Raw genomic sequence first — 24963 nt, 5'->3', positions numbered from 1 at the left:
TCCTGCACACCCCCTACTGGGGATGTGCCGGCAACCAAGGTACATGCCCTCGGCCGGAATCGAACCTGGGACCTTTCAGTCCGCAGACCGACGCTCTATCCACTGAGCCAAACCAGTTAGGGCAATTCTACACATTTTTAAAAGAATTTGGCTCCTTGTCCTGAATTATCCACTTAATTAATTCACTGAATGGGGATATTTTTTAAGGGTCAGTATTTAAAAACTATTCCATTTTATTATCTACAGCATAAAATAGTGGTTTTCTTAAAAGGTTTCCACTTACCAATTTATTCCCATGGGAATGAAGGGAGGTGATGCGGTTCTATGCGGCATCCATGCAAAGGGAAAATGCCGCCTAAAGCGTGTTTTATGTAACTGCGAACACATGCCGAGGAGCACTGCAGATCTGGTCTGTGAGCCCCTCAGGGAGAGCAGGCGGCCTCTTCTCCCCGAGCCGCCAGCGGGCCAGGGGCTCACCTGCCAGTGGCGCTCCCGGGCCCTGGCCCCGGGGCCATCCCGAGGGGGCGCTGTGCCTGGCCTGACCTTGGAAGGGAGGGACAGGCCAGAGGAAATCTACCAGGTGACTGGGTTCAAATTCCAATGCTTCAGTGTTGGCCTGAAGCTGTGGCCAGCTTCGCACTGCAGGCATCACACAGGGTGACTCTCTTTCCTAACCTCCGTGCCGCCAGAATCCACATGAACTTTACTTTCTCAGGAGAAAATGTGCGTTTGACTTCCTTCCAGTCTACGTACTCATGCCAACAACTAGACGCTTATGGGACCAAAATGAATTACTACCCAGAAATGGCGGTCAAAGTTCCAAATGGGACCAATAAAATTGCTCATCTACTCACAAATTCATCTTCAGCCAGTAAAGTTCCACACTTTCCAGCTTATGAGCACACCTGCACTATGAAGCATTTATTTCACTTGTTTAAGCAATCTTCAGAAGTATATAAATATTTATAAAAGTAAGCCTACTACTTTTACTTACATATAATTTTCTTTTTGCAGCGAAAACTTGTTAATTTTTTACAACTCATAAGCATTCTGAAGGCAGGCTCTGTGTCTCCCACAGTCTCGTATCCGTGGGCGTAAGATGCTCCCCACACTGCAGCTGTTCGAGAAATGTCCACCAAGTTGCATGGAATTAACTCAGCTCATTGTGATTCTGAATTTTAGATGAGGCCAGTTTTCATTTGTATCATTCATGAAAAATTGGCAAAGCAAATAAAGACTAAAATAAGAGGCTATTTAGGCTAGTAAGTATTTTTAAAGAACTTGGGAAGCAGTATCTATACTCAACCAGTCTTCTCTATAAACCACAATGTCACCCAAGAATGTGGTAGCTCAGATTTTGTTCAATATGCGTAGCAAAGAACATGATTCTCTCTTTACGCTGATCTCCCTGAAATTAGTTGAAATTGGGGATGTTTGACTGCATCCTGTGCTCTCTATCGAGTAACCACAGAGAGCTCCTCTAACTTTCCATGTTCTTTTGTTTGCACCACCAGCCTGAAGCTGGGGAGCGCTGCCAAGCCTGAAGCAGGGAAGTGTGAGATATGCTTAAAATATGAGTCACAGTGTATTTGGGGATTTGGGTTGCTTTCTTTCTCCTCCAGCTATCATCAGATCAAATTCTTCCTCCCTGTGCAGCCTCCTCCATGCAGAAGGCCAGACGTCTGTGAAAGTAGGTCTCTAGCAACGAAGGGAGGGGGTCAGCAAGGAACAGCGCTGAGACGCACCGAAGGGTCCCATCCATTCCAGGGCCCGGGCTGAGCCGCCGGCGAGGCGTGCCAGGCAGGTTCACATGCACGGGTGACCCCTTCTGTGAGTCCCAGAGCCCACATACGTATTTTCATAACTGCATAACCTACATGGGACCTCGGCTAGTCATTTCTGCCTGGCTGGGGAAGGCCTGCCAACCTGATAAAGCTCAGTGAATCTGCATGACCACACCAGGCAGCTGAGGAGCCATCCTCCATGCTGCACGCACGCACACACACGCACACACACACAACCAACTCTTTCCCCCAATCAATTCCTAAAGCTGATCTAAATTCTCTGCTCGTCCAGCCTCCCACTGAGGGTAGGGAGCGAGTGAACATCTTCATTAGCAAAGGCAGCCTCAAGACGGCCCCTCGGCCAGTGCGTTAGGTGGCCCTGACGCTGTCCTTGCCAAGAAAAACAAAGCTCTATCATACTGTCCTGCAGCTGCAACACCGCAACGGGCAAGAAGAACAGAGCCCCAAAGGAACCCTCTGCAACCTGACTTCATAGACTTAGCCCTAAAGGAACTTCATTCATCTTGGAAAAGAAGTTACCTAAAAATGCCATATGTAGGTTTTGTTTAAAAAAAGCAAGTATGAGGGGAAATAAGTCTAGTGCTAAGAGTGACACATGGTATTCAACACCGCGGGCCGCGCCCAGGAGCCCGGACGTGCGCGCTTTTCCTTACGTCTCTAAGCTCAGCTCCGCTCTCTGTCAGCGTCCACCCCCAATAACAGACTTTCCCCAGACACTGGGGGGCTGACGAATCCCCAGGTGTCAGGCTGTGCGAGAGCGGACTGCCACCAGGATCGCCGAGCAGCAGGCTGGCTCGCCCCGTGCGCGGGAATGCATGAGCATTTTAACGGCATCCCTGTGGGCAGCACAGGTCCCAATGCCGTGCTGCGTCCCAGCAATGGGCTCTGCTCTGGGACCCACAACGCGGCCTCCGCTGCTGACCTCTGAATCACCAGTCCCAGGCTGACGGCGGAATCGGTTCAGTGCGGTCCTTCCAGCTCATCTGACTCCTGGGAAACAGGCTCCCAGCTGAACGGTCAGCACCGTCCCAGCCCGTCCTCGGAGCTGCCCGAGGCCTCTGCACGACAGCCCTGCGGGCAGCTGGACGCCCGGCTCTCCCTCATCAAAAGGGCCGTGAACACCGAGCAGCAGGGGGCTCACACCGAGCAGCAGGGGGCTCACACCGAGCAGGAGGGGGCTCACACCGAGCAGCAGGGGGCTCACACCGAGCAGCAGGGGGCGCGCGGCTCTGCCCAGGAGGCGCTTTGGGAAGCGCCGGAAACAACGTGCACCCACCGTCCGGCCAAGTGCCACCACGGCACCCAGCCTCCCGCGGCGGCCACGCTGTCCCCAGGGGGCGCAGAAGGATGGCTGCCCGAGGTCGTGTGGCCGCCGCCAGGGAAGGTGCGCTGGGCAGTGGTTTGCTCTGATCTGAGAAGAGTCAACACAATCCAGAATCTGGGTTGACCGCGTGACCCAATGATTTAGCACCGAGTTCTGCCCTCAGCAGCAGTTGGAGATGCTGTCCCGAGTGTCCGTGTGGGAAGCCCACGCAGCCCCACGCCGGACGCCACCCCCCGCTCGGGCAGGAGCGGCCGCCGCGGCCTGCACCACCCTCTCCGGATGGGAGTGTCAACCCCAAGCCCAGGCTCTTGGAAGTTTCTATTAAAGTGTTCTGCTCCAATAGGAAATCAAAATCAAACTTGTATAAACTCACTCCTTCCCACATTGTGCCTGAAAAGAAGTCACTAACACACTATTTCTTGGTATCTTTATATAAAAACTGCTCCTCACTTTTTATGAATAATTCAGAAGTGTGTGGAAAACATCCGCTCAAGAAGAGTGTACATGACAACCATGACCAGGTGCGTTAAGAACAGCACAGCCTCTTCGTCCCGGGAACAGCGCCTGAGGCTGGTGGCATCGGGGGCTGACAGTGGTGTGTGGCAGGGACTTTTCTGGAACGCAGGGTGTCCAGCCTCATCCCTGCCTCTACTTCCCACTTCCCAGCGTGTCAGCCGCACCACCGCTCCCCCAAGCGTGAAAACTAAACACGTCTCCAGACACTGCCCACTGTCCCCTGCCCCCCCCCGCACTGAAGGAGGTATGTGTGCACCCCATCATGAGGGACCACGTAGACCTGTCGACAGAGAAGGTGGCGACGCATGTGAGCACCGTGACCGTCTCTCACAGCGAGCGGCCCAAGCACCGCACCTGCCCCCGCGCATCGGCCGACTGTCCTGACGCCAGCAGGTCTCACCCAACGACAACACGTTCGGGTTCAACAGACCTCTCCCTGCGACGGCACACTCGCTGGGAAGCTAGCGGCACCTCCACGGAGGCCCGCATGTGACCGCCATCCTCACACAGCCCCTGGTCAGTGCTGTCCACGTGGGTAACGTCGTTTACTCTTAAAAGGATTGCTACCTGGCCCTCGGCCGTGTGCTCCGTTGGCTGGCACGCTGCCCGGTGCACTGACAGGCTGCGGGTTTGAGTCCCGCTCAGGGCGCACACCCAGGTGCTTCAGAAACAACGTTACCTGCAGGGCTGGCTGCTTGTCATTCCTCTTGGGAGACTTGATCCCGCTAACCTGCTGCTGCTGCTGCTGCTGAAGGAGGAGCTGTCTTGCCACCTGAAGGGCCTGCAAGGAAAAGTGGAAGAGACAGGTCTCCGTTACCACAGGTCAGAGCAGCTGCGCCGGGACTCCACGGGGCACTTAAGGACGAGCTCCCGCCCTGGCCGGTCTGGCTCGGTGGATAGAGCATCCGCCTGAAGGTTCGATTCTGGTCCAGGGCACATGCCCGGGTTGCGGGCTCGATCCCCAGTAGGGGCCATGCAGGAGGCAGCCAATCAATGAATCTCTCATCATTGATGTTTCTCTCTCTCTCTCTCTCTCTCTCTCTCTCTCTCTCTCTCTCCTTTCCTCTCTGAAATCAATAAAAACATATGGGGGGTGGGGGTGAGGGGAGAACAAGTTACCGTCTTTCCCAATTCCAGGCAAATGGAACAGCAAACAAAACTTGCCACCCATCTAAGTTGAAAAACATTCCTCATTCTGTTGACATTCTCTTAGGTTTAGTCAGTTTCACAGAGTTCTTTAGGCACAGCAACCACCTGGGCAGACATTTTATCTCCACCAAAAATCAACGCGGCACGCGGGACACGGCGATGAGAATGTGAGGGACGCGGGCGGGGAGCAGCTGGGAGGCACCTGGCAAAGGCAGAAACGTCGAGACGAGGCACCTCCCCTCCTCCAATTACGCGGGGCAGCTCGGGGACTCAAGGTGAAAGGAGCACGTTCACCTCATCCGAGCCCCAAACCAGGAAGAGTTAGGGGGCGCGCACAGTGGGTGACGTCACTTGGGAAGGAAGACTAACAGGGGAGCTCTACTAAGGGAGCCCCGGTGGGCTGTGTAAGGGGAGGACTTCCCACATTTGACCTCTAAGTTGACTTGGAGGGCACGTCCTGCACCTCTGAACAAAGCTGGTGTGTCTCCACAGATGAATGTCTATGGCTTCTGCCAGAGGAGGCTGTTATTTAAAGGCAGCGACTACAGCGGTGATACGAACCGGAGGTAAAGCAAACGGAAAGCAGGAGAGTCCTCCGAAGTGCAGAGTGCACGTTTCATTCTGTCCTGTTTTAGGTAAAGGACAGCTGCCATACAACATTATGTTAGTTTCAGGCACACAGCATAGTGGAGCTGCCTTTATATACTTATGTCCAGTCACCACCCATCACTGTGCAAAGTGAGTACAACATTACTGACTGTATTCCCTGTACATTAAGACCCATCTTTTTAAAAAGTTCAAATACAAAAGAAAAAGTGTGTCACTGGTAAGTCCTCCTGGGGACACCTGCTGTCGAAGAATTGACTCCGAGTCCCAGCCAGCCGCACCCAGCACAGGGTCAAGGCCAGACGACTGACGTTGGCCGCCTCTGAGCAAGAAAATCACGTGAGAAGCGATGTTTTACTTCAGCCCATTAGCCGAGAACCAGGGGTATGCACATAGAAGGTGTGGAGCATGTTCACTAAAGGAGGTGCCGGAGTTGAGAGGAACGAGATTTCCCGGTGACTTCCCAGTAAGACTGTCATGTGCGCCTCGAGGGAGACGCACACGCAGTGTACCTGGTCATCGTACAAAAGGTCTGAAACTATAGAGTCTACATCGCACACAATGGACTTACAGCCTATACTAGAGGCCCAGGGCACAAATTCGTGCACCAGTGGGGTCCCTCAGCCTGGCCTGCGGGATCGGGCCGAAACCAGCTCTCCAACATCCTCCGAGGGGTCCCGGATTGTGAGAGGGTGCAAGCCAGACCAAAGGACCCCATCAGTGCACAACTGGGGCCGGGGAGAGATGCAGGAGGGACCGCAGGAGGGCTCCAGGGCGTGTCTGGCCCATCTCACTCAGTCCCAATCTGCCAGATCCCAGCAGCAAGCTAACCTACCAGTCAGAGTGTCTGCCCTCTGGTGGTCAATGCACATCGTAACAAGTGGTTGAGCAGCCTTAGCATATCATTTGATTGGTTGAACAGCTGACCGGACAAGCAGACACTTAGCATGTTAGGCTTTTGTTACATAGAATAATAAAAGCCTAGTATGCTAAGTGTCCAGTTGTCCATTCAATCAATCAAAGTATAATATGCTAATGATATGCTAAGGCCGCTCAACCACTTGCTATGACATGCATTGACCACCAGGGGGCAGATATTCCGACTGGTAGGTTAGCTTGCTGCTGGGATCTGGCTGATCGGGACTGAGTGAGATGGGCCAGACATGCCCTGGAGCCCTCCCGCGGTCCCTCCCCTGGCCAACCTCCTGTGTCCTTCCTGGCCCCGATTGTGCACCGGTGGGGTCCCTTGGCCTGGCCTGCAACCTCTCGGGGGATGTCAGAGAGCCAGTTTCAGCCCAATCCCACAGGCCAGGTTGAGGGACCGCACAGGTTCACGAATTCATGCACCGGGCCTCTAGTAAGAAAATAATGATTTCCGCTTTAAGGAACTATAGCGACGTGGTGAGGGAGTAAGGTGAGGTGGCGTGAGGGGAGGTTCCCGTGCATCGAACTTGGGAGAGGGAAAATGAGTGCCAGGATCATGGTTCATGAGCAGGCACACGAAACTGGTGAATCAGCAAAAGTAGTGCTTCTCCTAGAAGGGCAGCCTGACTAAATGGAGCTCCCAGCTGGAGCACAGTAACAGGCTCTGAGGGCGCTCTGTGAGGTGAAGTGGTGCCTTGGTGTCTCAGAGGCACAGGGGCTGTGGCACACAGGCACAGATGATACGCGGCACAAAGCAAAGACCTGGGGAGAGATGGGGCCCTCCTCCTACCACAGCCTCCTGTGGGAGGCCTCCACCTACCGGGCTCACCACAGCCAGCCCTCAGGGGCAGCTCGGCTATGGCGCCTGGAGAGGGGCAGAGGGCGGAGGCCGCCTCGTGGAGCCGCAGGGAAGGGGCTGCCTGCAGGGCCTGGGCCTGGGCCTGAGCCCCACCTGCCGTCCCCCGGGAGATGCCCCACCCCTGGCCTCTGGCCTCCTTGTCTCTGTGGAGACGCTCAGCACATGTGTAGGTGTAAAGCGGGCAGAGCGAGGCTTCCATGTACATCATGTAAGGAAACGGTCCCCTTCCAGGCGCCGCCTGAGTGGTTCCCTGGGAGGGTCCACAGCCGGCTTTGACCTGGGAAGGGAACTGGGACATATTTTAAGTGTGGCCATCAGAGCCCCTGGAGTAGCAGCCAGGGCCTGGATGACAGCGAGAGGCTGTGTGGGGGCAGCAGAAAGGTCACTCCATTTCACATTGAAACGGAGTGAAGTCAGGACAACTCCACATAGTTACAAAACTCCATTAAAGCAATTTGCCACGTTTCACTAAATATTTAGAAAACAGTTACTCAATCTCTATATATAAAAGCCTAAGCGAGCAAACAACCAGTTGACCAGTTGCTATGACGCGCACTGACCACCAGAGGGCAGACACTCAATGCAGGAGCTGTCCCCTGGTGGTCAGTGCACTCCCACAGCCAACCTCCTGCAGCCGGTCATCCTCCTGCGGCCCCTCTTCCCCACCCCCAGCGGGCTGACCCCCACCACCTGTCCCCCTGATTGGCCCCGATCACCTGCCAGGCTACAGGACCCCACCCATGCACGAATTTGTGCACTGGGCCACTAGTATTTAAATAAGTTTCAGAGAATCTAATAATCAAGTCCTCAACTCCTCATTTCAGCAAAAGGGGTGATAGTGTCTTTTTTTTAAAAGCACACATACAGAAAAAAGCTATTCTTATATGAGCATGTTCTCATACATGTACTTCAGCAAAGGAGGCACAGTGCAGGCCTCGGACCTACATGCCGATCGGGCTGCTCTCTGCAATGAGCATACATTTCAAAGTAGCTATGGAATCCTGGTCATTGCTTTGCTGGTTTGAAGGGGGAAAAGTCAGACCCAGCACGGGTTGCCTGAACTTCCATCATCACACCACAAATTCCCGCTCACACAGAGACCCACTGAAGAAGATAATCAGAGAGAGACCAGGGTAGGAAAGGCTGAGGAACTTGCAGAAAAACAAGAGGAATTTTAGTAAAACTACTGGAGAGAGAAGGTATAAGATGGAGATGTGTAAATTAGCTTCCAAATTTCTCCTCAAAAGAGTGCAAACAGGTAAAATAGCTTCAAATACATGGGATGGAGAGGCAACACCAGTGCAAAGAATTACTCGCCTGGACATGCACTGCTATGAGTTCCTCCACAGTCCTCTGGCCTGACCACGGTGTGGGCCAGGGGGAGCAACGCACTACAGCCCCCAATCGACTTACGTCTCAGCTAGAGCTGTTGTTGTTGTTGTTGTTAATGATTTCAGAGAGAGGAAGGGACAGGGAGAGAGAGAGAGACATCAGTGATGAGAGAGAACCATCAACCGGCTGCCCCCTCCACCCCACATTTGGGATCAGGCCTACAACCTGGGCATGCGCCCTGACCTGGAATTGAACCCTGACCCTCCTGGTTCATAGTTCAACACTCAACCACTGAGCCACACTGTCTGTGCTCAGCAAGCATTTTAAAACATCATTTATTCAAACCTAAAATGTGCTGCAAAAATCAACCACGAAAGGGTGATGCTTTCCTGATTTCCATGAAGGACTAATCAATGTAATCTAAATGTTAACCCCTAGAGCGCCGGGGAGCGCGATCGCGCTCCTCCTGCAGTGTCCAGTTCTAAGTCTGCTTTTATTAGTGATGATGACATTGCTAAATATGTCAATTCTTGCTGTGAAGATGACAATTTTGTGGAAGATATTGAATATGTAACTTCATTTACTTGCGATTCATAATTTTTTTCCTAAACTGCTGTAAAATCAGCAAAAATGCCTTGGCAATTTTAGCATAGTTCCTAGGATATTGGTTGGCACTCAAAGGGTTAAATTGTCATCAAAAAAAGAAGAGAAATAAATCCTTAGTATACACAACTACTAGTATATCCGAGCATTGTTATACAAATGTCTGGTACCCTGGTAAGAAGTCCAAAATGCTACTGTCATGTGCACTGCTGGTCAGTGGACACCCGGCAGGACCGATGGGGCCTCCATTGGAAGTCGCGGAGAGACCAGCCAGTGTGTCCGCGGGTTCCCTGGCCTGAGCACTGTCACCTGCTATGCATCAAACCAGATCAATGTCTTTCATCTCAGACGCACAGCCTGAACGTCAGAGATTTGTTTCAAAACAACTAAGGAGTGAGGATGTGCTTGTCTTATTTTCATAACAGGATCTCAGCAACAACTGGAGAAAGGTCCCTTCAGACAGTCCAGTTCCTGCCAAGAGGGTCAATCACACGGTGTGGATGGTAACTAGACTTTTGAGGGTGGTAGCCTAGGAGTGTACGCAGAGGCTGAATTACACCGTTCTACACCCGAAACTGATGCATGTAAGAAAAGATATGCCTGGCCAGCGTAGGTCAGTGGATGAGCATCGACCTATGAACCAGGGGGTCACAGTTCGAGTCCCGGTCAGGGCACATGCCGGGGTTGCGGGCTTGGTCCCCGTGTATGGCGTGCAGGAGGCAGCCGATCAATGATTCTCTTTCATCATTGATGTTTCTATGTCTCTCTCCCTCTTTCTTCCTCCCTGAAATCAATAAAAACATATATTTTTTAAAAGAGGTCCTGTTTGAGATGAAATTAGGTCCTTTGTATGTATGTATTTACTTATTTGTTTATTGTTAATCTTCAAAGGGATATTTTTTCTATTGATTTTTAGAGAGAGTGGAAGGGAGGGGGAGAGACACCGAGAGAGAAACATTGATGTGAGAGGGACTTCGACTGGTTGCCTCCTGCACTCACCTGACCAGGGCCAAGGATCGAACCTGCAACTGAAGCATGTGCCCTTGACTGGAATTGAATCCTCGACCCTTCAGTCCACAGGCTGACACTCTACCCACTGAGCCAATCCAGCTAGGGCAGGTCCTTTGTATTTAGACTAAGGAGGCATGTGGACGTGTGTGTGTGTGTGTGTGTGTGTGTGTGTGTGTGTGTGTGTGGAAGGGACCGAGGGGAGCAGACACACAGAGGAAGGGTATGAATAAAGGACAAATGCCATCCTTCAGGAAGCAAGGATCCACCCTGACCCCAGGTCCAGACCAGCTGCTGATGTCCGTAACTGACACGTCCATTCCATCCCGGCATCTTTCACTCTCGGGGCAGCTCCCGGGCTGGGCTGAGTCCACACTGCCTTCAGAGCAGACGTGACAACTGCCAGGCACTGCACGACGCGACGCTGTGTGACAGTGCTGGGCTTGGGTTACAGGAAAGACTGCTCAAGGCTGTCAGAGTGCAGGTGACTGCTGAAGCCAGGCCCTCAGCGGGCCACACATGGTCACATTGATTTCCCTTCAATAAGCTCAAATGAGTGGGTCTGCAAGCTCCCAGGCCAGGCAGGGGCAGGCCGCTCCCGCCCCACCCGGCTCTCATCTCTGCCCCTCGCTGCACAAGGATTGGAGCCACCTATGGTCAGCACCTCCTGGACAACACCAGCCCAGCCCCAGCCCACAGGGAGGCTGAGCCTGGAGCCTGGAGCCTGCTGCTGATTGGCAGGCCAGGCTGCTATGCTCACTGAGGACCTGCATAGTTTTGACACACCTTCCATTCTATTGGTTCAAGATTACTTTATTCTTAACAGTGTCTTCACATTCCTATTAAATAAGTACCATCTGTTATTTACCAATTATGTTTTAAATAAGCATATTTACAACTTTCGAGCTATGCACATCTCAAGTTCATGGCAGGTGCTTATATTTTAGGGGCTGGAATCCCTAGGTTTTAGCACATTTCTCAAGATAGCTGGTGTTCAAAAACATGTTTATCATATTGTAAGAAACATCAACAAGTTGACATAAAATATGGTTTGAGTCAGCATGCACACAGACCTAAAGCCAGCCAGCAGAAGGCAGAACACTTTCACACAATTTCTTATCTGACACACCTGGAGATGAGGGCTGAGATTAGCACTGACACAGACTTTCCAAAAACATGACCAACTGCAAGCTCAAGGTCACGGGTCCGCAGAGCAAATCCAACTTAGAACCTGTTTCTGTTCAGCTCATGAGATAAGAATGGTTTCTACTTACTTAACTAGCTGGGAAAATAATAACAGGAAAAACATTTTATGACGTTAAAATTGCACGGAATTCAAATTTCTGTGTTTGCCAACCCTCGTCTCAGGTTGCTCCCTGTCTTCTGAGATTCCCCAAAGACACACTGGACACAATTTTATACAAACAAAGCTTGCAATCAGTTGCCCAAAAGAATTTCAAAATTTAGCTAAGATGCAAGGACATTACTAATGAGCCGTTCTTAAAGCTCAAACTCATTTTGATTTTCTGAAAAGGAAGTGAAACAGGAAAACAAAATAACATCCATGTGTTCTTTTATCTGAAACGATTTCAAACTAGTTGCAAACTTTGAACACGTGTGTCTCCCCACAGATAATCTGCAGCAGCTGAGTGAGCCTCCTGGGTCGGGTGTGAGGTCCCGACACCTGGGCCCGCAGGCGGCATGGCGAGTGGCCAGCGGCTCTTTGCCGTCTGCCTAGGACTTGTCCCGCTTCCAGCATCTGAGGCTGCTCAGAGTCAGCCCTGTCCTCTCACTTCTTTCCCGAGACTCTCCCCACCCCTCAAGATCAAACCTGCTTCTCGGATAATCTCACAGGCTCAACAGCAGTCACTGTGCATGGGGGCGGGGAGGGAAAGCTGGCAATGAAAAGCAGCGTGAGGACCGGAGGAGGGAAGAAGTGTCCTCGCGTTTGGTTCTCAGCCTCCATACGCCTCGGTTGCCTCTGCAGAGCCTTTTCCCTCTGAAGGAATTTGCTATCGTGGCGCAAACCTGCTAGAGCAGCCACCTTCACCGAGTCCTCACACCTCGCGCAGCCTGCCCATCGCTCTGTACCAGACCGGGGCATCCACTGCCTTCCTGCTCCGGACAAGCACTCACGTCATGCAGGATGGAAAGGTTTGTGGGTCACTATAGAAGGAATTACTCCAGTGCCTGATAGGACTGAGTGTGCTCTCATAGAATCAACAATGTTCCACGGCAGTGAGCTCTCCAACAGAGTGCAAGTATATTATTTATATAACTACTACTACTACTACTGCACACACACACACACACACACAGCACACAGCACACACCACACACAGCACACACCACACCACACACAGCACACACCACACACCACACCACACACAGCACCTGGCTCTCCTGGGATACTGCATAAAAAGGGGAGAGTCCGAGCATTCATCGTAGTTGATTCACTTGGCTCAACCCCCAACAGCAGGTGGGGCGGACAGCAGAGCCTTAGACTGGATTTAATCAGTGACCTCGAGGGAAAGGCTCTCGGCAGCAGCATTGGTCCTCAGAGTTCTGACGACGGAGAAAGTGCCCTCTGCTTCGGGCATTCCTAACAGCGTGATTTCTCACACGCTCCAGTCTTTGCAGACAAGGTTCTGCGATGGCACCAGGTTGACCTGGTGAAAACTGGAGCAGAGACAGCCCCGCCCTGACAGCCTCCAACATTGTGTTGGAGTTAAAATCAAAAGGAACAGGAAGTGGAAATGTCAAAGTGCCCGCCTGTCACTGCCCGGACTAAGGAGACAGGGCCCTGGGCAGCGCCAGCCCAGGTGCGTGTGAGGAGACGAGGCCTCTACAGGGCACCCTTCCAGCTCCTGGGCCACCGCACACTCCCCACCCCCACCCCCACCTCCACGTCAGCTTGGCCACGTCCTGCTGGCAGGACGGTATGCTACACGTGGGGTGGTTATCACTGCTGTGACATTTAAAGTTATAAGCTTCACTTTGTTTTACTTTAGAACTTAACAAATAATGGAAAGACGTGAGCACAGGAAGGCTGGAGTTGTGTGTGTGCTTTTTGTAACGTCAGCAATTGACTAGGGGGTATTTTCTTGGGAGAAAAGATGACAAAGGGTGTATGTTTCTCTTTCTAGGAGGACTGGACTGAAGGACAGCGGAGTGTGCGTGCTCTGTGCCAGGCGCCAGCACCAGCACCGGGGCCCTCAGCAGGGGACCGCACGCCACCCGCACACGGCTGCAGGGCATGTGGACAAGAGGAGGCGCTCGATACAAGTCCCAGCCCTAAAGCAACCACGGAGGCAGAAGGGGCTAGTCAGCCCTATATTCATTTGCAATTATGAATAACCTTGTGAAATTAAGTATCTGCATAGGAAACACTTCCTACCAAAGAAGGTAAAGGTTAGGAATTGTCATGAGACAAAAAGGAAAAGGATATCTGATTCTCTTTCAAAATCAGCTGCATAAGCATGCGCGCTGAGCAGTCAGGGCGTCTGTTTGAAGTCCTTCCTAAGGGAACGCCCGGAGCACACTCCTGCCCCGCCTGGGAACACACTCCTCGCTGACTGCGGAGCCGCCAGGCCCTGCGTCGCGCCGCCAGGTCTCCGGCACCTGAGCGTCTCCAAGGGATTCCGCCCAGCGCGGCCCCAGCCCCAGCCTGTCAGGCTCCTGAGCGCCCACAGGACACGCCTGGCCTGCCGTGCTGCAGGCAACAGGAGCGCTGCCGGGAAGTAAAGCAGAAGTCGAGTTTATTAGGAAAGGTCTCAAGTGTGAAGTTTGAGCGCATCAAACCCCTTTCCCCTGCTAAGGAAAGACCAGATTGTGTCCAGAAATAAATAAGTTGGCCCAAGTTCCCAAAGCAGAAAACGCGTGGATAACGGAATCAAGGGGAACTATTAAGGCACCTACCTAGCCCTTTGCTTTCTGCAGTTGCCTTTACACGGGCGCAGCCCAGCACTCTCACTGAGATGAGCCCCGATTCACACCCCTTTGTGCTGTGGGAAGAGACCGGCTGGTTCTGAAGCCTTCAGAGAATGTGGCTAGACTCATGCTCAAAACCACGAGGCTTCCCTGTGCTCACCCGCAGCACTGCCCGCGGCTTCTGCTCAGACACGTGTGGTGCGGGCCCTTCCCTCGTGCTGTGCGTCACGCCCTGGGGATGCCTCGGGGTGAGCACCCGCGAATGCTCTGCTTGACAAAATCCTGTCCTTCTCTCACCTGAATTTTGGGCAAAGAAGCAAGAAGGAAAACCAGTTCAGAGGAAACATTTCAGCAGAGAGAGATACAAGACAGAAGCTAGAAATGAAAACAGGAAGAAGGGAAGGGCCCATGCAAGACCCACCATCGGAAACGTGTGCCTATTCCCTTGTGGCCAAAGTTAGCCAGGACAGAAAAAGCAAAAAGCACATAACCGCTCTCCAATTCCGTATACCTCTCTAAGAAGTGACTGCAGTAGCCCAGCCCCACCTGTACACCAGCGTGGGGCCGAGGAGGCTAGGAACACGGGCAAGTGCAGGCAGCGCACCGTGTGGGGGACACTGAAATAGGCATCGTACTGAGTTGTTTACGTGCCAGGAACTATGCCATCTAGTCGCTTCACACTTACTATTTACTTCCTGCTCCCAGCGTTTCTGAGGGAAGCAGGGCAGGGCTTATTTATGATGCTGACTTAAAATGGAAAACCTAAAGCTTGTGAGGTTCCGTGACTTCCCCAGGTTGCAAGTCCAGCGAGTGGTCAGCACGGGGAACTGAGGGAAACAAACATCATCTCCCGGGAACTTGACGCTCACACGCTGCCCAGCTCACCCGCCAGCCCAGGTCCGGCCACGGGCAATCCCGACAGACAGACCCGCAGTCCAGGGGCTGAGTGCCCGAGTGAGCGGGCGAGCGAGTGTGGGCTGGCCTTCAGGATGAAGAGAACGGCCGTCCAGGGTGGGTGGCAACCGCACACCGAGCTTTACTGCCTCTTGCCCCGCACAAAGACATGCTCCTTCCCACCTGACCCTCAGCCCAGAGCCCTGAGCCAGGGCCTCGTCTGCAGAGCCGCCCCCCATGTCCTCCGCCATGTCCACAGGCATCCAAGTAGCTCCCACCTTCCGGCCCACCTTTCTGAGACGAACGCGGCAGGAGCTCACCGAGATACAGGGGGCCTAGAGAAAGGAACTCAGGGGAGCAGAGCGCGGCGGGGGGCTGCCAGGGCCTGGGGAGAGCGTGGGGGAGATTGTGTGAAATGAACACATTCCGGAGATCTAATGTGTAGCTGGTGAGGATACTTACTATCATATGCTTGAGATTTTCAAACAGGATACACCTCCAATTAAATCTCACTACACACACACACAAGAGTAGCTATGTAGAGGTGATGGATAACTTATTTAGCGTGATTGTAGCGATCTTTTCCACAATGTATACAAAGATAAAAACATGGAGTTGTAAACCTTAAATATATACAATTTCTGTATGTCAAAGGTATCTCCTTAAAAAATGAAAAGAAAAAAATAATTAAAAAAAAATTCTACCTTTCCCTAAAAACCCTGTTCATAACCCAATTCCCTAAAGCTGCAGAGCTGCTTAATGACTCCGGGCCCAAGGGAGCCAGCAGCAGCCTGGTCCCTGTGGCCACGGTGGGACCCCCTCAGGCACACAGGGAGGGGTGCAGCCCAGCTGTCTGTGCCCCCACTCCTGTGCTTCGCCCTGCACCCATGGGAGCACGCCCACCTCCGTGGGATACTAATGCCATCACCATCACCCTCTGACCCTCATCCCTTCTTCAAGCCGGAGCAGGGAGAATCCCGGCCTGCCCCCGGCTCTTAGCACAGCGACTTTTAGCCTTTCCCATCTCACGGCACATAAACTAAAATTCTGTGGCACACCCAAAAGAATATTATCTTGACCACCTGACAAAAAAAAAAAAAAATAGGTAAAATTTTGATTCATTCACACCGACAGCTACTGTTGTCATTTTTTTTATTTGACCGTCAAAGGGAAAGAGGTCAGTGGCCCTGCTGACCGTGTGGCGGTGCCCGTTTTAAACACTCGCGGCGCACAGGGTCGGAATCACTGTCTTAGAACAAGACAGTTGCTTCTGGCCCAACGGTGAGCGAGGGCGAGATGGTGCTGCTGCGAGGACCCCGCCGGTGCAGAGCCACCACGCTGCCTGCCTGGCACGCTGTGGCTCCCACACCGCCTCCCGCAGCAGCAATTCACACAACACGCCCACAGCTGGGTCAGACAGACCCTCCATGTCCTTCCACACGGCTCAGCCCGGCCGGCCATGGGCCCACCACCCTGGGTCTGTCCTCTCCCAGTCACACGACACTACAACTACTTGCCTGACGAGACAGATTTAAAAGAAAAATGGAGAAACCTTTAGCAAAATATATCTAATTAATATTTAGAAGACTATGGTTAGTGAACTTTTTGAAGATTTTATCCTTTATGTGAATATACATACTTATTACAGATACTGAACACTGCAAAAGACGAACAGATTCAACTGCTCTGACCAAAAATTAGAAACATTTTCTTAAAAAGGGGATTAAAAACAGACCTTAGCTCATCAGCCGGGCAGCTGCGTTCAGAGTTGTGCCCCAGAGTGCAAGGGCCTTGGGGACTTCCTGTCACCACAGCGGAGCACAAGGTGGACCCAGGCTCCGGGCATGAAGAAATAAGGATACTTTGGGAATTTGGCGAACTTACTGACCTTGGGAGAATCATAGCAACTCCAAAGAAATAGAAGTTTGCTTTCCAAAGCAGTCACGCATCTCCACAGAAGCAGACGCGCCCGCCAGTCGTTCTGTCTGGGTTCGAGCCCCCGCGCCAGCACTGCTGCCCGGTGGCCCCACACAAGTACTTAGTAAGAATGGGAGAAAATAGAAGTTCCTTCATTTTAACTCACACTAGAGGCCCGATGCATGACATCCGTGCAAGGGCAGGCCTTCCTTCCCAGGCTGCCGCACCGGGTTCCCTCTGGCACTGGACCCGGCTTCCCTGGCAGCCCCGGCTTTGTCCAGAAGGACATCCGGCCTAATTAGCATATTACGCCGTTATTATTATTATTATAGATATGTAGTGCATAGGCCTGACATACACTAGGACTTCTCAAGTGATTTTATTTATTTTTTAAATATATTTGTATTGATTTCAGAGAGGAAGGGAGAGGGAGAGAGATAGAAACATCAATGATGAGAGGGCATCATTGATTGGCTGCCTCCTGCACACCCGCTACTGGGGATCAAGCCCGCAAGCCAGGCGCGTGCCGTTAACCAGAATCAAACCCTGGACCCTTCATCTGCAGGCCACCGTTCTAGTCACTAAGCCAAATCAGCTAGGGCAAGGACGTCAAGTGACTTTAAAAAGTGCTCTATGAATGAGTGCTGGCCATGAATGTCATAAGCTCATGCTAGAAGAAAAAACATTAATTAGGAAAAAAATAAAGTATAATATCATCGCCTACATTTACTTTTCTTAAACAAAAGGGGAATCATTATTTATGGATTTTTGAAAAGTACTTTTTAAAATTAAACACACATGTTGAATAGAGATTTTCCCAATCTGCTTTCTATCTTCAGGTTCCAACAAACAAACAGGATTGTGTGTCCAACACCCTGCATGTGCCCGCCTCCTCCGGAGTCTCCGGGAGCAGCTCTCACCACAACAGGGCGCAGGCACGGGCCTGACTGCATGGGCTCAGCACCCAGGGAGGGCCCGGCCCGGGGCAGTGCCAGCTGGGAACAGGGGGCTCACTTCCTCTGACCCCAGCGCATGCAGGCGATTCCAAAACCCCTTCCCACTGACTGCGCAGGCAGCACGCAGAGTCTGCTTCTTTACAAGGAACAAACTAACTTGATTTTTGTGGAAGTGAAATTGCCAACATCATATTGAGTTACAGTGAAGCAAAACAAAATTCAGAATTTCCAGACCGTGCTGTATCTTTAAAATAAATCCTAATTTGACCCTAAAGAGAATGAAACAAAGCCCGGTTCCTCCTCACTGATCCCTCCAGCTGCAGGAGCGCCCGCTGTGGCTTCAGGCCGCGTCGCCAGGGTGGTGCGTTCCCGGTGATGGCGGGGCGCCGAGGTGCCCAGGACAAGGCTTCCCAGGGCAGTGGGTCCCATAGCCCGTCCAGGCCTCGTCTGGCTGGACAGGAAGCCCAGACACCCCGGAGAGGTGCCCATTAAAAAGTGTCTTATGAATGAGTGCTGGCTATGAACGTGATAAGCTCATGCTAGAAGAACATTTCCCCACCTCCAAAGCAGGATCCTCTTTGCAGCCCACCTAGATCCCAAGGGTGTCTGAGCGCTGGTGAGGGTGCATTAGGCAGGCACTCGGGTGCCCACAGACAGGCTCCCCAGAGGTCAAAGAATGATGCAATGGAACTGCCTTTTGGAAAGTCACCCCAGGTGACAACAGAGGAGACTGCAAGGCTCTGCTTCCATGGTTGTCCTCTGGGTGCAAAGCCATGCCTGCCACACACACGCACACACACGCACACATGCAGGGCTGCCCGGAAGCTGTGTCCCGTCTGCTGCACTGTTCCCGTGTTCAGCCAGTGAAGAGGGGTCCCTCCGGGTGCTGATTCCCAGTTCACAGGCCAAAACACAGAGGCAACGGACAGACCTTCACTGCGATTTATAAGGCTGCAGGCGGCAGGGCCAGGCACTGTGCTTGGATCAGGCGCCTCCGTTTTGCAGGCTCTGCACCTGAGGAAGTCTGTGTAGGAAACCATGTTCCAGTTATTAAGAATGTGCCCATGTGTGCACACCTGTCAGTGCCTGCCTATGGATAAGGAATAGCTACACGCAGTCTCAGAAATCCTACACCTGAGGATTGAAACAAAACCAGTGAAATTTTAGTTTGCTTTTTAAAAATCTCCTTTTAATGTAGCTTTGAACCTTTCTCCAGGCCTCTCAAGGACTTAATCTGAGATAACAGTCCAAGATCATGGCAGGACAGCTTTCTAGGGCGCAGGGGTACACAGGGGCCTGGCACCTGTAAAGAGAGCAGCAACAGTCGGCAGCTAACAAACTGCCCGGTGAGCGTGAAGGAGCCGTGCTGGTAGATTTCCCTTTAACTGAGCCAATCATGTTTAGATCTAAAGCCAGGATATAGACTTCAACAAAGCTGGTTTGTCCAATAACACACACACACACACACACACACACACACACACGCACACACAGGTACACGCAGGTACGTGCACACACGGACACACAAGCACACACACGCACACACACACACACACGCACACGTGCGTACACAAGCTCGCACACATACACCACAGAAAGAAGCGGAGCTACTGAGGCGGACGTAACTAAGCGAAGCATCTAGAAAGCCGGACCACTCGGACACCACACATCCCAACAGGCCAATTCTCAGTCAAGAACCTGGCGAATTCGCACCAGGCTAAAAGGCTTTGGTGTCTTACCGGTTAACTCACTTGCCTTCAAAACAAAATGACACATTTAATTTCCTTTTATCACCAAACAATGCATGTATTATAGCCATGTCCGTCTGTTAAAGGACATGGCTTTCTGAGTGGAAAACAAAACAGAACTTGGTCACATGTTTGTTTGCTTCAGCTACTCCCTTCCCCTTCTGATAAATAATCAAACATGCCATCCAGGAAAAACAAAGCCCGGCGCTGGGAACGCGGATGGTCATCAAACAGAAGAGATGCCAGGAAAAGCCTGTTCCCACACCCGCTCTCGGCCCACCCACACCTCCCCAACAGCCCAGGGAGGACCGCCCCTCACTCCATTTCCCTGCGATCGCTTCTCCTGGTAAACAAATCGTCCTGACGCACTCACACACACACTATGGCAAAGTGGTACAACTTCTGAGCATTGAAAACCCCAGCATCGCAACAGAAACACACACACACACACACACACACACACACACACACACACACACTATTTTATTTACTTAAATGTTTCTTCCATTAGCGACTGGGTAACTACTGAGCATAGTCCTTCCTCCACACCAGCAGATGCTGCTTTGGGCACTGAAGTGTGAGCGTATTTAGTCTGCGACTAACAAACAAGGTTAGAGCCGGCAGTTCCCTGAAGATCAAGAAGCTCCCTGTCCACTTCCGGCCTGTGCCCTGGCCAGGACATGTCCGGGGAGAGGAGCACCTGCCTGCCGCGTCCACTGCGGCCGGGTCAGGCTGGGGGGCAGCGGGAGGGCGGCCGGTGACATCACACAGGAAAAGGTGGAACCCTTTGAAAACGCCTGACCGTGTGCGAAAAAACTCATGTTCACAGCAGGACAGGCCGGTCACGTGCCTCCGGGCGGGAAGAGCGCCCAGGCCCAGCTCCCCCCAGCGGCAGCCCCACCGGCCTGGGACCCGGGAGAGGGAGGGCTCCCCCCCAGCCCACTCCCCCAGGCGGTCTGCCTCTCACTGGCCGAACCCGGTCCAATGTGACCCCAGCGATTCCTGCGGGGGCGGCGGCCAGGAGGGGGCACCGGCCGGAGGGCACCGCGGGGCCGCCCCAGGCTGGCGCTCCCTGCTCCCCGCTCCCTGGGCCGGGACCCCGAGAGAGCGAGGAGGGAGTTGGAGGAGAAGGTCCTCGGGTCGCTGAGCAGAAAGCTGCGGCCGGAGGGGGGGGGGGGGGCGGCGGTCCCTCCGCCAGGGCTCAGGGCGGAGCCGGTTCCCAAGTTCCAGCAGCGACAGGGCGCTCTGCGCTCCGCTCGGGACACTTACAGGGAAGCCGGTGCCGGAGCACGTCCGCGCCTGGGGCTGGCTCCTCGCCGCCGAGACGGGAGACGGGCAGGCGGCCCCTGGGGGCGGGGGGCGGGCTGGGGAGCGGCTGCGGGTGCGAGGGGAGAAGATGTGAGTAAACAGGAAGCACCGAGGCGGCAGCAGGCGCGGCGCAGCCCTGGCCGCGGAGCTGCTGGGCTCGGGGCTCAGGCTCAGGGCTCCGGGCGCAGGCACAGACCAGCGCGCCCCAGTCCCTCCGCGGGCGGCTGGAGGCGGCCAGGCCTGCAGGTGCCTCGGGGCCTGGGCACCCAGGCCCCGCGAAGGCCGCACCCACAGCGCCCCGCAGGCTGCCCCGGGCGCCATGCCCACGGCTCTCAGGCTGACCACACCCTGGGCTCTGGGGAAGCTCTGAGACCTGCTGTGCGGACACTACAGGCCGGGGCTGGGAGGAGGAGGAGGCTCCGGGTCTGCACACTCTAGTCTAGGGCTGCCCCGAGTATTGACGGGTGGGCGCAGGCCCCACACCCCGGGAGACAGGGCCCTGGGCTGGCTTCTGGGCTTCTCTCCATCACCATCCGCCACACTGTGCCTCCGCCTCCTCGCTGTCCTACTCACACCCCCATGAACCCACCCAAACTCATGATCCAAGTCCTGTTTCCCTCACCCGAGTAACTTGGCAGATGCTGTAAAGAAAAGAAAGCTGCTGAAGGCTGTGCAAGCCAGCTCAGAAAGAGGATGCAGGTGGAGCAGCCATGTTCCACATGAAGAAGAGGGGGAGGGAGGAGGAGGGGGGGGGGAGGAGGAGGGGGGAGGGGGGAGGACCCCTGTCCCCTCACCCCCCAAAGGCATGGCTATGTGGCAGCTCCCCGGCAGGAAGCTGTGGTGTGCTCGCTGGTGCAGGCTGGGCTGCCTGTGGCCCCGGTGCTAGCACTGGGCAGGAATGACTGCCGGCGGGAGGCTGACATAGGCCCCGGTCTTTTCTTCATCGGAGGAAATTTTTTACTGGAATTCATCTTCTTTTGATCTCACATTCAAAGCAATGGCAGCTTGATAGACATTCAAGTCTGAAAGCAAATCCAGACGCTGCAGATAAACTGCCAGAATATGACAGGCAGCAGCATCTAACGCTTATAAAAATGAAGAGAATAGCGTGTCGCCTGAGTATTACAATAGCAGAAATCAAGAGACATATTAGGTGGAACTGATCAGCCACAAAAACAGTTCAAAAGGCAGATCACAGAGACAGAGGCCTGGGCTGGGGAGAAAGATGGGAAGGCCTGGTGCACAGGCTCCTGGCCCTTCCGGGCCCTCAGGCTGCCCCGCCTGCCTCCACCCCGGAGGGTGAGCAGTGGTTCAGATGTGCCTGCCTAACTCAGCGGCCCCTCCCACTCATAAACGCTGCCCACCACTTCCTAGCAGTCCATCTCCAAGGGGCAGGGAAAAGGCCCATCCTTCCCTGACTCCGCGTGCAGGAGGCTGCATTTTGTTGGCATCCCTGCATCTGTAATGCAGGTTTAACAGGCAGAGGTGGGCACCATGTGGGGGATGATCTGGAAAACCTCTCAACAGCAGAGCTCCAAGGAGTTGGAGATGGGGCTGCAGAGCTCCAAGGCCAGTTCCCTAAGATGGCCAGTTACCAAATGAACACAATGCCTCCGCCACACAAACAGATGCGTCCAGTCCTACGGATGGAGAACTGCGCACCACTCAGCCGCTGCGAAGCTAACTAGGCAATTCCATAAATTACCCCACAAACTTTCTTAGAGGCTCACAATTTTTTTTTTTTAAAAGAAGCCTCTTTCTAATTAAAGTGAGTGCATATCATGAAAAGGTAATTTCCCCAACATTTTTTTTTTTTTTACTGAGAGCCGTTTCTTAACAAACACTGAATGTGAACTGGCAGCATCGGGTTAAAGGGCACGAGAATCCCACACCACGATCCAGGCCGGGGCACGGCCACTGCCAGCAGCCCCCTCGGCCCAGCCAGAGCAGCTGAAGCGCCTTGGATTTAGAAAGTTAGCCCTCCTCCCATCTGCATAATAAGCCAACAGGAAAATGTGGATTTAAAAATGTATTAACCACTTAAAAGCTGTAATCAATCAGTTTAGGATTTTTGCTCATGCAAACAAGACCCCTGGGTAACTGAGTTACAAATGTAGTTACAAAACAAGCCAAACAGAAGCCCTATTGGATTCTAGGACGGCTTTCAGCCAGTTACCTTGTATCCTGCCTGCGCAGCCATCTGATGTGCCAACGTTGATGACTTATCTCCATCCCAGCGTGAAGTAGTTTAATGTGTAAAAGCAACCTGTAGTTTTAATGCAGCGGTCGCCAACCTTTCAGACCTCACCAACCACCGGGGGTCTGCGGACCACCGGCTGGCGACCGCTGGTTTAATGTGTAAAAGCAGCTACTATTATTCTCCATTCTTTAAAAAAAAGGTTGATTTTCATGCTTACACTAAACACCTTCCAACTAAATATTCCATGTTGCTATCATTGTTACAATTACCCAAAGCAGGGAGGTTTACCATGTAAAAGTGAAATGCAAATTCCCTTATATGTTATAAAATACATTCTCCTACGAAGAATGCTCTCACTGCCACAGTATAGCGAGCAGCAGCCACTTCCTTCCTCGTGGCCATTAAAATTCTTTTATAAAATGCCCCGTGTATAAAGACCTTCATTAATATAATTCAACGACTGCTGGGTTTTTGATATAAACAACATCTGATATGTCATTTAAAAACCTCCTAATAGTATCATGAAAGAGTTACCGTTTTTAAAAGAGAAACGTCTGCTCAGGGCCGTGGAAGAGCAGCCATTCTCTAGCGCCCCCCCCCCCCCCCCCCCAGTCTCCCGTCAGACTCTCCTGGACTTGAATGTCACCACAGACCTTGAATCCTTGCATGTGCAATGGCTTCACGCTAATTGCTCTAATTGCTTGAAGATGTGCAGGCAGGTGAAACCCGATCCCATGGCCATGCAGACCAAGAGCAGCACTGGAATGTTTACACAGTGGTTTGATTTTAATAGACAGAGGGCTGAGTTTAAGACAGCAAAAACCCAGCTAATAGGTGACCCCTTAATGCAGGCCTCCTTTAAAAAGAAAAAAGGACACACCACAAAACACAATGTCCTTTCTAAAAGGCAGCGTCCTGAACGCCAAGGGTTACTTGCTTGACTCTCAGATTGAGTATACGGTTCTTTTCACCTGACATTTACACCTGAAACTCTACCCCAAATACAATTTTTTTTACCTTAAAACAAAAAAGTACTTTATATGTCAGCCACCTTACAAACAGATTATGACTCTATGGTGCTTCCATTCATTTACATTTAAATTGAGTCCCTGGTCCCTTAAAGGAGAAGCCTGTGTGTGCTTGTTTATTCCTTTGCTTCTACCCAGCCCCTCTGCCTATGGAATCCCTGACCCTGTACATTCCTTGATTGCAGTCAGAGTTGAGCCCAAACCCTCTCATTTTGGTACTGTAGACACATGTGCATCCTCTCGAGCCCCTTTGTCTTTGTTGTGGGTAGGAGTGTGGCCTGTTTCCCATCTGGAGGGCCAGGCGGCCAGGGAGTGACTGACACAGTGACTCCAGGGCAGTGGCCACTCTCCCTGGATATTCTAATGAATTGAGATGGATACAGAGAATTGACATGGCTCCCCAGAGCCCTCTCTTCCCAGAGCACAAATGTTACCAACGCTGGACAGGAAATACACTGTAGCAAGACCAAGATAAAAACTACCACAGCACAAGGTGCACGAAACAATGAAACCCACAGAGGTTAGGGCAGGCTTCAGTGATGAGCCATACAGACATGTATGATCTGAACGTAAAGGAGTATTTCAAACAAGCCAAAGAAGCTCTGTGAATTAAGAATTAAACATTTACTACAAAAGGAAAAAATACCACAAAGTAACCACATTGTGCTGAGGTTAAGCTGGGCAATTGAAGGCAGCAGGTAAGCCTTGAAAATGAGGGGGCGCCGAGGGACCCTCCTCCGGGGAGCCCCAACTTCACAGTGAAACACAGGAGGAGACGAAGGGGCAGAATGTTCTTGTAAAGTTATCAAACACTTTCAGTTACATAAGCCAGAGGAGTAAATATAGGCGCTTCCAT

General features: G+C 52.5%; 1 protein-coding gene across 19 annotated transcripts in view; it reads right to left on the bottom strand.

Moving 5' to 3' along the window:
• The window catches only part of FOXP1 (forkhead box P1), a 487040-nt gene that overhangs the window by 137341 nt on the left and 324736 nt on the right, over positions 1-24963 (bottom strand). For 17 of the 19 annotated variants that reach the window (XR_009448473.1, XM_059662966.1, XM_059662978.1 and 14 more), the window contains one exon: positions 4325-4426. The exons of 1 other annotated variant lie outside the window; for it this stretch is intronic. Coding sequence is in view for 15 of the 18 variants with exons in the window: in XM_059662966.1 (XP_059518949.1) it covers positions 4325-4426 (102 nt within the window). In the remaining 3 variants the exon portion in view is untranslated. Of the gene's footprint in view, positions 1-4324; positions 4427-20840; positions 20862-24963 lie in introns of those variants that run through there. One more of the 19 variants, XM_059662981.1, reaches the window with a different exon arrangement.

Source organism: Myotis daubentonii, chromosome 14 (assembly GCF_963259705.1).
Source record: "Myotis daubentonii chromosome 14, mMyoDau2.1, whole genome shotgun sequence".
NCBI lineage: Eukaryota > Metazoa > Chordata > Mammalia > Chiroptera > Vespertilionidae > Myotis > Myotis daubentonii.
This window is presented reverse-complemented; position numbering and strand designations above follow the sequence as displayed.